The sequence below is a fragment of the Tauraco erythrolophus genome, chromosome 4 (assembly GCF_009769465.1).
Source record: "Tauraco erythrolophus isolate bTauEry1 chromosome 4, bTauEry1.pri, whole genome shotgun sequence".
NCBI lineage: Eukaryota > Metazoa > Chordata > Aves > Musophagiformes > Musophagidae > Tauraco > Tauraco erythrolophus.
The window spans coordinates 53304487-53317954 of NC_141468.1; the positions used below are offsets into that span (position 1 = coordinate 53304487).

Here is a 13468-nt window from a genome sequence, read left to right on the forward strand (position 1 = left end):
TTTTCCCTCTTGCTTCTGAAATATCACACACAAGCACACACCCACATTTACACTTTCCAAATAGCTTCTATATCCATTCAAAAGCCATTTCAAAAGAACAGTTAAAAGAAAATATACCTATATCTTTCCTCTTGTAACATCTGAGAAATAAAGCCATAGTCTCTTTTAAATTGTGCTTTCAAATTCTCAATATCATCAGCTAATTGGGACTGTGTCTCCTTAATCTCCCTTAGTTCCTCCAAAATCATGGAAAGCTTTCCTTGACTGTCCAGGGTACTTGCCACAGCAGGACCAAAGGAAGTATTCCCATTACTATCTGCTGAGCCAGAGGTCCCGCTTGAGCATTCATCATCACTAACATACTTTGGTTTGGCAACAATGGTGGCACTGCCCCCATATGTTCTAGAACTCGTTTCTGGCCGAAATTCATCCAAGGTATTTTTGAGATGAGCAATGTTGTCCGCACTGCCAAATTTGTTTCTGATCAGGTTTGCAAACTCTCTAGACTTGCTGAAGACAAAGACAGGTGGTGTCAAGGATACACCCGGCACACTCGACTTGCTGCTCTCTGTTCCACGTGGTTTTCCATGCTGAATATCTTTCAAGTTATCTTTAGAAGTATCCTTAGTGCTTTTGGAAGATCCATTTTGTTCAATATCCTTGAGCTTTCTGTGATACTGTTCCAATTTCTTCTGCAGCTGGGCAATGGAGTGGGCAGACTTCTGGTTCTTTTTCTCAAAGACTTGTTTAATGCGCCCAGCCTGTTGCTTGTCTGCACTGTTTACCAGTTTCAAATACTCAGCCACATTTCCATCTCGAGCTGTTTGTTCAACTTTGATCTGTTCTGTAACCTTGAGGATCTTCTGTTTCAAGCTATCTGCACTGAGTTTGACTTTGTGAAACTCTAGGACCCCATCTGGTACATCAAAGTTCAGGTTGGTGTCAGAGCCTCCACGGCGAATGTTAAGTGGTAAACTCAGGGTATTCATGTCATGTCTTTCCACCTGAGGAGACAGAAAAGAGATAAATGGAATCTGAATTTTACTTTTTTAAATCCAGCTTTCAGTTTTCCACACGTAATTATAACAAGTACACAATATAAAGTAGCTTAGAGTAGTAAAATAGAAATTTCCTCTTATAAAGTCAAAGCCACAGGGGAGGCATAAGACACAAATGACCTAACCAGAACAGCTTCATCCCTATTAGCAGCTCGTGCTAGCCTCTATGACAGAGAAGGTACGTTTCATTAAAGCTGCCACGACATCATATCTACAGAGACTGCTTAACAAATGCTCTAGCCATAATCGGTTTTCAGAGCTTTAAGACCAGAGGGAACTAATACAATTGCTCAGGCAAGACCATTGCAGAGACAGGGTAGAAGCTGTATTAAAGTATCTTTTAAAGATGCATTTGTGAAATGTTTTATCTACTCTTTGCTTCAAAATGTCTGACATCCTATGTTAAAAGTTTGTTTTCCAACAACAGCATTGCTTATTGTCTACAATACTGAAGATCTTGCAGCAAGACCTATGTGCACATACGTGTTCAGTAATCACCATTCAGACTTTTCCTTGATTAAAAACATAAAAATATCATTAAGCATTGTCATAAGGCTTGTTTTCTCATCCTTGCACAGTTTTGGTGGCCCTCCTGGAAGTTCTCTCCAGTATTCGTGTATTCCCCTTAAAACACAGGCTCAGGAACCAGATGTGGTGTCCTGCTGTTAATGACATGCATCATGCACAGATTTATCACGAGAACTATTCTCACCCTGCGTCTATCATGATGGGTCACAAGCACAGAGAGGGTAATACAGCCATAAAATTGGATATGTATCGGACCATTTCAGAGACAAGATCATTTCTACTCCTATGTTATATTCTTATATTCCTGAGAATTACAGTACCTTTTTTTCTTTTTTTTCTCTTTTTCTTTTGCTACTGCACTGCTTAGGGTGCAAACGAGGTAACATAAAATTTCACATTCACCAACCTTTAAGGAAAACGGACACTTGAAAAATGCAAACTGAAGAGTTCTGGAGTTGACAATTTCCTCTGGAGAATATTGGTTAATGGCAACTTTTAAGACTTGGACTCTATTCCAAGGACTAAACTAGTGCTGTGGCCTAATAACTCTGAACTTTACCAGTTTTTTAAAAATAATTTATATTGAGCCATATGCTGAATTATTAAAAAGAGGTTCAAGTAGTTTTTATAAATATATAAAAACTGCGTATGATTTAATATCATCAGTCATAAGTCCTTCACAGAAAATCCACTTTATTGATGAGATCTCATTTTAGCATTTGCACATGGATGGCATTCTATATTCAGGGTGAAACCTAATTTAAAGAATGAAAAAAATCACAAGCATCAAAACTAACTTCCATTTTTACTGATTTTTTTTTCTAATTGAAAAGTCTTAGAAATACAACTAATAGAAAATAAAAATAACTTTTTTAGATCACTTTTGAAGTGTTAACACTCATAGTACTGTTGTTGTAGCTAAAATACACATTTAATATGCACAAAAATATTTGCTTATATTTGGACAGATTTGCAAAAATCTTTCCAAAGGCTTATACAGCAAAGAAAAGCAATCAAGGCAAATAGCTGAAAAGCTTAAATACTAGATCTGTACCTCATACTGCAAATATTTCTTTAAATGGGTTTACTGGGTCTGGACAAATTCAGCAAAGAGAAAAAGCTCGGTATAAAACAATAGTTTCCTGAAACAAACTAAGACTTTTTTGAATAAGCTTTGGCACAGAATTATACTGTAATAAATCACTGAATTGCATATACAGACAAGACAGATCCATCACTGATGTCACTCAGGACAAGCTGTGCATACTTCCAAGAATGGGTGGGTCTATCTGTAACCTTCACCCAGCATTAAGTGTTTACTTCCTTAGTACAAAATAGTCTAAAAATGTATTGTAATAATTGGATACAAGCCCAAATCAGATCCCTTCTCCCTTATGTCCTCTCTCTCTCACTGGAGTCTCTAGTGGTCAGCAAGGTTTATCATCACCGTGCAACCCCTGCCTTCCTGGAAGTTCAAGGTCACAACATTAATAGAGATGAAAAAGAACAATAGTGTTGAGGGAACACATCTGCTGAAAGTCACATTGCTTTTGGAGTTGAGGAAATCAATTAGCATGTAGCAAATCCACTTCTGAAGTGAGCAAAACTAATCATAAGGTCAGTTTAAATTCAGCGAAGTTTGGAAAAGAATTGTGTCTAAATTCCCAAAACACTACTAGGAATAGGTTTTTAGCTTCCTGGATTAAGAGCTCACCAAGGGTACGGAAGAATCATATACGAGACGTTCCTCTATCTGATCGTATTTGGCCAAAATGGCAGTTGTCTTGATACAAGGTTGGGTCAAGCAACAGAAGCTCTTGAAATCTTCTCTTGATGCAATACACCTTTTTGTTGGTGGGGTGGGTTTTTTTGGGGGTTTTGTGGTTTGGGTTTGTGGGTTTTTTTTGGTTGGTTGGTTGTTTTTGCGTGAGTTTGCAGGGGAGAGGGTTTGGTTTTCGGGTTTTTTTTGTTTGTTTTGTTTTCAGTCAGAAGCAAGCAGACACTGAAGGACCCAGGTATCTCTAGACAATGGGCTTATCACCTGTCTTCTATCTTGATGAGGTAGAACAGTTTGGCAAAGATCCATTTGGGATATCTCTATAGCTCAACACTAATGTTACCCCAAGACACCAGAGGTCCAACTTCAAATCCTATTTCAAATCCTATTCCAAAGTCTCCTTGCTGCAACAGTCTCAAATCTTAAGATAAGAAATACCCTCTGTGTACCTTCCTGAAGCACTATACACATAGCTTGCACTTCCCGCTGTATCGAATGCCAGGTTATTACAAGGAGCAGAAGACTGTCAGTAGGAGTCTAGGATGCTACCTGATCCCCACAGGGACTGACGCACTCTCCTGTGATGTGGGCTGAAGTTCTCCCACATGCAGAAGGCTGAACACACATCCCCCTTGGACTACACAAGTGGTCTTCCAGCTATTCTACGGGAGGAGACAACGAATGCCATCCATGCCATTGTTCTTTCTGTGACTCTCGGGTCACCAGCACCTGATGAGGGCACCAAGCTGTTAATAATAAAGTTGTTGTTTAGAGATTGATTTGTTTTTTTAAGATTTTCAGTGTGGCTGCCAAAAGAAAACAAAATAAGCAAACAAACAAATATACACATGCAGTAGTAGCACCAATAATCAAAACAACCTATCTGGGACCACTCATTCTTGGAAGTGAGAAGCTCTTAAAAAAAAAAAGAATGGAATCATCATACATCTCTCCTATCACAATAACAACTAATAGAGAGCTGGGGATTAGCAATAGATCAGAGGAAGCATTTCTGAGACACGTGGTAACACAAGGAAGGCAATGCACCAGCCTAGAGTCTGCAGAAGTACCAGAGACATGTCCAGGATCTGGCTTCTAGGCCATGGAAGCACCAAATTGCACATGGTTACTGGGATAGCCATAGCTGAAGTTAGCTTGAAAGAAGAAATCTGAGGCTTGGAGCAACCACTGCATTTTATGGAGTAGTTCACATATGTACTTTGCTACAATTCAGTTGAGAACTAATGTTAACGTTTGTGCTGCCCAAAGTCTAGCTTTTAAGAACAGTGATTTAGGAGTGCAGCAGTTCGGGCTCCTTGCCTGCGTTAGAGCCAAACACCACGGATGACTAGATAGATCCCTCTCAGAGGGGTACAGCAACTTCATTCTGCCCCTTCTTCCATGGAGCAAAGTAGACCCCTGGCTGCACGGCCAGGCTGTTCACACAGCCCGTTTCAAGTCGAAGTCCAGAGCTTCAAAAGAGACAGCAAAATAACTGCTTGGTGCAGTGAACACAGGCACGCTGCTAGGAACCTGTCATTACTCTTGAACTGGCAGGTATACTTTCTGCCTGAAACGGGCTGGGCAAAAGGCAACCTGCCATTCGTTAAGACTCATTCAGAGTACAATAGTGCCTTTGAAACCCAATCACAGAAGCAAGGATGTCATAATGATCCACATGTTTTCTCACTTACCATCTGCAAAAGGAACCCAAAGCTCAGATTTGCAGGCCATGCCAACAAGGAGCTCTGAGCACAAAAGGACCCATGCGCCCAAATGCCACAGGTAAGACCTTTGGAAAGGGGTTCCATATGGACAGGAACTGCTGAACGGGCAAAGGCATCATGCTTAACAGCCTACGTAGATTGGCCATTATATCCTCTGGTTGCAAAATGCGAAGCAGATGTAGATGGTTATTTCTTCCCCAAAGATCCTGGGTGGGATCCATGTGGGAGAAAGAAATCTGGAGTGCATAGAGCACAGAAAGCATGCAGCCCACCCTCAAGCACACATCTCACGGCTGCTCAGATGAATCACTTCCTCTGTTCCACTGACTGTGTCAATAGCTCTCCACCAACAAGTGAGAGCTCAGCCACCTATGTTTAGGTGTCAAACAACCTTAGTGTTCATTTCACAGATTTCTTTCACACTCTTTTAACAAAAAGTGGCTGAAAGAAGCACAGAGAAAAAGTATTTGCAAGACAGAGTCATTGACTGCATATACGCATCGGGGTGCAGAAAGCACACATCTTTGGCTTGCCTCACTAACAGAAGCAAACCATGAAGACACAAAGTCATCTACTTACTTCAAATAGGCTCAGTTCAAAGGTGGTTGGTTGTTTTGTTTTTTTCTTTCCCCAAACAGCCTCATTACCATCATCAGTCATAGCTGTGCAAGCTCAACAAAAGCTTTTGATGACAATTTAAATCTATCTTGCAAGACTTTTAGAGGTGTATCTGATTAGTGCTTAGAAAAAGAATCCTGTAAGAAACATACAAGATGGGATTAAGGCAGCTGTAAAGCTTTTAGGGTTTAGCAGCAGCAACAAATATATTCAAGAGTAATTCTCTTTTTGTCAAGAAGTATACATATACCAGAAGCACAGGGGTTCCAATGGATAAAAGCACACACAGACGAGGTTTTGTTACTTATTCAGTATATTCCAAAGCAGAAATGTGTTTGGGGAGAGAGTTTTATCATCTAAGTCACTGCTCCTTCTAAAATCCACAGAAGAGTCCTTCATGAAAGGCTTAAAATGGTGCTTAATCATCATAAAAGGTTTTAAGTTATATAAAATCAGCCCCCAAAATTGCCGTATAGTATGTTACAGCAAAACACCTTCTGCTCACGTTTTTTAGACAGCTACTTAATAGTAACATCTAGAAGTATCTCCACACAGAACATCATACTAACAATCATGCAGAGGGTTGAGGATATAGGAATGGAGACAGACAGCAAACCCTGCTTCTACTTTTTACTGGGGAACTCAGAGATCCAGGGTAAGAGATTTGTCTGAGACCAACTGGCAAAAGCTGATGGAGTCGAATAATACAGAAGGTGGTTCTTTTACCCCCACAGTTCCTCTATAACCCATCACCTATCTTTCCCTCCATTTTAATTCATTTTATCAGTACCACAGAGCTGAGACTGTAAGCACAGGCATCTCAAGGAAAATGTAAACATGCTTGTAATTTTAGTTTAAGCAAAAAAAAAAATTTAAAATGCTTTAAAACAAACTGTAGAAAGCAATGTCAAAGAAAGCATATACACACAAGTTCTGGTGTTAGTAGAAAGTCAGCTTTTACTCTCTTGGTCTAATTTGGTCAATGCCAAATAGCCATGTATAACTTGCGACTCAAACAGCCAAGTTCACACCAACATTGTTTTGCCTCAAAGCCTAAGGACACACTCAGTTCAAACTAGGAGTATCCCAGAAATAACCTTTTAACTAATTTCTAATTAAAGGACTAAACTAAGGCCAAATTAGCTAGGTCACTGCTTGTGTGTAACTAAGTTTTTAGATATGTCACTATTTCAGATTAGACCAACAACGGGAGAAGAGAACAATGGGGGGAAGAGGCAATTTTCTGCTTCATTGCTAACTCCAGCTCCTTTGAAACCCAACACCATCCACCAAAAAGTCTCCCCTGTCACAACTCGCACTCAGTCCTGTTCCAGGTTGTTCTACAGCATAAAACTCACGGGAGCAAACCAGTTGCGATCCAAACAACTTCTGCGCCTAGACGCCAGAAACTTCAACAGGCCTTTATAAAAGCAAGCAAACTACTCTCCATTTACTGTCCAGCAGCAGTCACGTAAAAAACCCACTGTCCTGGCTAGGGAAAACAATGCAGCGATGAACTAATACTCAGATTTACTACGCTTAATCTTGAATGGGCAAGAGGTAGGCTCCACCCCGCACAGTTAACTATTTTGCTTCAGATCAGTCTCACTCTTTAGATAAGTGTTGTTAAGGAGAAGTCATTAAAATACTCTCCCTTAACTTCTTAAATGAAAATAAATGTCACTTTTATGCGTTTCCATATATAAAGAAATACTTGGGAGCCCCAGGTGCTAGACAGGTGGTTTCACCAAGTGCTTGTAAGAAGCTTGCACTCCCAGTCCCACTGAAGGAGCACACCTTTCACCTGACAAATTCCTCAAAAAAACAGCCACTATGAATCAGTGTGGGGGTGGCACATTTTTGAAGAGTGATGCAAGACATTCTGTATCTCTTCTTCTAGACTAATTGTTCAATTCAATTGTTCACTTTTAGTGTTTCTAATAAGTGTTCCCCACCCCACTTTTGTGGATTTTCCTCCCCTCCCATTCAATAACAAGTTTCTTTTTCCTAAAGATGTTCAAATAGGTGGCAAGAATGAAATTTTCCAGCATACTGTGAAATACTCTGTGAAAAGCCAGCTGCAATACATTTTCAATTATTAAATTCTTTTCCGTGAATGAGAATTTGATAAAAAGCCAGCTACATCTCTGCCATGACTAACCACTTCTCATAGTTGCAGCACATGCTTCTGATTTCCAGCTACTTGTGATTTAGAGTGTCTTTTCCTTCGTGTCACTCCATTGTCTAACTTCACATCACAAATTATCTATTCCATGTTGATAAAGCTACAACAGGTTACCTGCTCCCTCCGCCCGATTCTTTCTGCTTCACAGTCATCTCAATTTCGTTACTATTCATATTGTCTAAGTATTTCCTGAAATCCTAGCTCCTGGAACTGTACAACCATACGAGAGACTTTCAGGGAATATTACTAAGTTTCTTGGCCTCAGTTACGGAGAAATAGCTCCAACATCTAACTTAATAGTCAACCACCAACCAAGTCCTCCTTCCACCAAAATACACACAATGTTAAGGAAATTTTAAATATGTGATTTATAGATGTACAAAAATCAAACCCACAACCCAAGACTGATTTTAGAAAGTCTCCTTCATGACTTTTTATTGCTTTGAGCTGGCAACACTTAAATAAAAGCTATTTTGTAACAGGAACGTTAAGACTTTACAGTAGCAGAGAATTTTGGAAGTGCTACCATTCCGAGACAAACCACTCTACATCCAGACAGACCAACCATCATAGGCAAAGGACCCAAGACGTGGGTCTTTTGTTTGTTTTAACCATTGCAAAACTTCCATTTATAAACAAGAGAACAATAGCTCCATCACGCATAAAATCTTTTCATTTGCGTTGATGCTGTGGCAGCACATCCTGAGCATACAAACAATCACATCTTGTCCTGTACATGAACTGAGCCACTTATTCAAAGCAGCCTGCTTGCTTCTTCCTTCCCCCCCTGCTTCTCTCCACACTGGGTTGATAAAGTAAAACCTAAAACACAATTCTGTTGCATCAGCAGTTCTGCCTACACACAGGACTCTTAGTTCATTTTAATATGAAGGTCTAATCAAAAAATAAGGTTTTCTTCATTACATTATGTGACTAACAACAACTAGCTGCCTAATGAGCAGCTTAGATGTAGTTGTGCATTATTATGGGAACTACTGGAAGGCTTACAGCTGTGGCTTTGACCCCTCTTTAAGAACACTTCACATATACCTGATATTCCTCCCATCTCTCTTTCAGATATGAGAGGCTCTAAGCTTTGCTTGTCCATTAAGTTCAATACCTGTTAGCCCTCCTTCCAACTGTCAGCAGCAAACACATCTACTTGAACTTAGAAGTGTGCTGAACACAAGGTCTCTCCTTCCTCTCTCCTTCCCCTCTCCTCCTCACCCTTGCCCTTATACTTCAGGCTGCTCTTCAGGAAAGGATCTCCATTTTGAAGAACATTTTGTTTACCTCTCCATAGTAACTAGTACATCTCTTGACAAGACAACTTTATTTTTTAAAGCTTAGTTACTTATATACACAAGCAAACTTTCACTATTTGCCACACTACATGAGTGCATTTTTTTGTTCCACGCCTGATATCCAAGGCTTGTATTTGTACCTAATACCACAAATAAGCCCAAAAGCAGACAACTGCAGGAAGACTAGGCTACCAAAAATCAAAAACTTTGGCCACACTTCATGATCTACATATACTGAAACAAATAAAAAAGAAAAAAGAAAAAAGACAAGCCCAGAAAAGGAGAGATGAAAGCTTTTCTTTTACAGCCTACTTTAATAAAAATAATTTTTATTTTTTTTAATAACAAAACTGTATTTCATTATGCAAGATAAGAATAACTAAAACTGGGATCACACAGATGCATTATTATACAGGCCATTTGTTATTCAAAAACTGCTGCAATAATGGTATTTTAAGCTATTATACATAACTTATTAACACTGCTCTGAATAAACTCTGGAGAAAACATCTTAATTGCAGTGCAGTAAGCACCAAAAGTCTCTGCAGATTCCACAGATTTAACCCTCTACCTCCTGAAGACCACAACAACAGAACTTTAAAGCATTTTCTTATTTACATTTATTTTTTGTGACAGCAAAAGCCTTTTACTTTCTTTTCACTGAAGGGGCAATATAAAGCATTAGGCAACAGAAACAGTTTCCTGCTCAGGCAGTACTCTTTGCACATCTTCCTCCTCTAAGAAAATGAAACATTGTCCCTGAAGTTAACATAAATAACATTGTTTTGAAAAGTAAAAATATAATGGAACATGGTTTTCTGCTGCTGTGACTACACTGCTAAACTGGGTCAGAGGCGATGCTTTCCCTTCTGAAGAGCAGCTATAGCAGTTCCCCTTAATTAGGGGGAAATGTCTTCAAATATTATTTGTATGCTTACAATCTTCTTATTTATATAAATGTACGTGTATAAAAATACGCTTTTATAGATATTTTTAAAAATATGCGTAAAATTGTTATAAGCAAGTACTAGTCCACAGAAAGTCTAATATACATAAGGAGAAAAAAAATAAAGCCATGTTTCAGCTGATGTGCACCTTTCTGGAGAAATTCCTCTGGGCCTGGTATTTTAAGTTTACACCCTGACAGTCAATTCAAATAGTTACAACTAAATATGAATTTAGAAAAAAAGATAACTTTTCCAGTAAAAGAGAGACACAGCACACATTTTGCAGATGAGTGTGCCTCTACAAGCAGATGTCCCTGAATTCTCCTTTTTGAAGAGGTTCCATGTGCACATAACAGCAACACAGAGTGAACGACTACTTCAGCCAGTGTTTTGTGCGCTCTCCAGAAACACATTTTGTGTGTGCACCGATTGCCTATTTGTTAGTTGCAAAGGAAGAAAATCTTTTTAGAAGCCTACAGAAAGTCTAAATAAACTCTTAGGTCAATTGTCTTGAAGGAGTCACCATACATTAAACACTGTTTATAGTACATGATTTTGAATAGTTTCTCACACAATCTTTTAAAACGCTTATGAGTTTGTACTGGCACATATCATTCCTGTAAGAGGCTGGGGGGTTGTTTTTTAAAATAAATATAAGCAACCTTCCTACCAGTCTTTTCTCTCTGAATCACGTTCAGGTAAGACTGTTGTATCAATTTTACTGAACTCAAATAACCGACTATTTGTACCTAGTGCTGGGTCATCTCCATCCTCCATTTTTTTTCCTTTTTCTTTCAAATTTTTATATAGACCATAAACTTCAACTACTAATGCACATTACATAAGATATCTCAACTCATAAAAGAAACTGTATTGTAGAGAAGCTCCATAAGTCAATAAGATAACATCCATTAGAAACCCAAAATGCAGAAAGCTTGTCTAACTGAAAAGAAAAACAAAGAGATTCACCCAATTAGAGAGTAATAAAACCCTACAGTAAAATTTTTATCTAGTCTTAAAAAGATTCCTATCTGGAGAGCACACTTCTCCAATTAGTGAGATTTATTAAAGTGAATTACTTTGAGATAGCAATTCAGACAATTTTGGAAGATGAACTAGGTTAAATTATACTTATGTCATCATACTACTTGTAAAGAGTGTTAAATCACTTTTTTTTTTTTTTTTTTTTGAGTTTTAGCGGTAAAGAAAGAAACCATTTTTTAAACAACTGCCTTTAACGGGGATTCACAAAAATTTGAGAGTATGGTAGAAAGCTTCTGATGTCATTTTGAACAAGCTTGAGTAGTAACCTTTATGTATTGCCAAGACAGTAATGGCGAATGAAAGCAGACTTTTCTTTCCAGAGATGTTTGCAAACTGAAAATACATCTATCTCTGTTTGGCCAGAACTAAAATGTCAAGGGTGGAATGAACTCCTGCGGATACTAAAGGCTCATTACAAAGCTCACTGCCTTCTACTCCAACTACAGGGCACCTTTGGTGAACATCTCTTCATGCAGTATAAATACACAGGAGAATGTGTATTATGTACATAGTTTAGGCACAAATTTAGTGCTCATAAACTAAATAAAAAACCCAAGAAAACAAAACACAAATAAAAAACCCGCTCCTTTCTCTCTGCCATCCAACACAAAATTCATTCCTAAAAGCAGGGCTGTGAGATGAGAACCACAGGCAAGAAACAGTAGCGACTTTGTTTAACAGACTACTGGAAAATGCTCAGAAACTCTACAGTTGAACAGCAGATTAAATTACATAGAACATATTAGATTCAGTAGAAAAAACTGTGTTCAAGTTGGTCTTTTTTAATCTGCTAAAACCACGTTGCTAATCTAAAGCAACTTAATACGGTTAAATTAAATCCCCTTAATCTTAGATATTGTAATTGAGAGGGTTGAAAAAATATTACAGACCAACTTTACGCAACTTCTTTGCTACATTAATATCTTTGTGCAAAATTGTGCTCAACGTGGGACAGGTCTAGCTGAGAACTACCACAGGAAACAGCAGGGCTAAAAAGGCAACACCAGTAACACAACAGCAAGAGTTAAGAGTTGCATAAGAAAGCGAGAAGCAATGACGGCTTTGCAGCCTGTATTGCTTTTACTGTATTTTCTTGCCTTTGGCTACATGTAACAGACCCCTGTCCTTCATGTTCAAGGCCTTTCAGATTTTTTATTTTTGTCAACTCTTATCTAGGAGGACAAGAGGGGATTAAGGCCTTTATAATGTTTTTAGAGTCACAATTTAATTTGGATCTCAGCATCATTAAGGATATCTCGGGTGGTTTGTCCTAGACCTCCAGAGGATGTGATGGTGTCAGAGGGATGATGTATTTAAGTGAATACGGCAATACCAACAATGTTTCATTGTTCTGGGATAGCATCTCTCAGGTAATGATAAAATTATTCTTCAAATAACATTTGACGAAATGTAACTGAAATTCAGAGAGGTTTACTTCACCAAGATGTTTATACGGCCAGATGCCATACTAACCATAACTTAGACTCGAAAGACAAAACAGGCAAACTTGTCAATTCATATCAACGAGGACCACTGGCTAATCGAACTGAGATTTTTTGGAAGAAGAAACCATAATATTGTCATTAGGATATTCTAGTACACTCAGCTACATAAATAAAAACAAGTATAGCTTGCTACAGAAATAAGATCTACACTGACAGTCAAGTGCTTATTCACTCTCTAAGTTTGTACATTTGTCTTTTCAGTTATCTCTTTCCTCTTATCTTCCTACTTTTTCTCATCTCATATTTGCAGCTTCATCCTTTTATCTGAAATTAGTTTAAACATGCTTTTTATCTGGGATATATTTTACTTGATACAATACTTGCCAAGATTTACAAAAATTGCCGATCTATGCATTAATGTTTCTTAAGAGTCTTACAGAAAGATATACAGGAAATTAAGACTATCCTAGAAAAGTTTGTCTTTTTAAAATAATAGTGATGATTTGTACTACAGCACGCAAACAACAAGTGTTTATTCTGGATACTGCAAACTCCAAAGCACATGATTTTATGGAATCCATTCATTTCAATTTGAATAGATGCTTGACACAACAACTGATAATATTGCTTACTAAAATAGAATATTAAAAAAAGAATGGATTTTGCTACATCCTTGGTAGCATCCATTATTAAATCCATAGCGATAAGTAAGTCAATTGGTATAAATACATACAGTAAAGACACAATTTTCAAGTCAGGCATTAGTATAGACCTCTGTTTTACCCAAGAATCTCTTCCAGCATGGCTGGTAAGCTTCACATGGTATAAAGAAACA

General features: G+C 38.2%; 1 protein-coding gene across 1 annotated transcript in view; it reads right to left on the reverse strand.

Moving 5' to 3' along the window:
• Positions 1-13468, reverse strand: part of TMCC3 (transmembrane and coiled-coil domain family 3) — a 44634-nt gene that overhangs the window by 4574 nt on the left and 26592 nt on the right. The window contains exon 2 of the mRNA XM_009977669.2: positions 118-1004. Within this exon, the coding sequence (XP_009975971.1) occupies positions 118-1004 (887 nt within the window). The remainder of the gene's footprint in view (positions 1-117; positions 1005-13468) is intronic.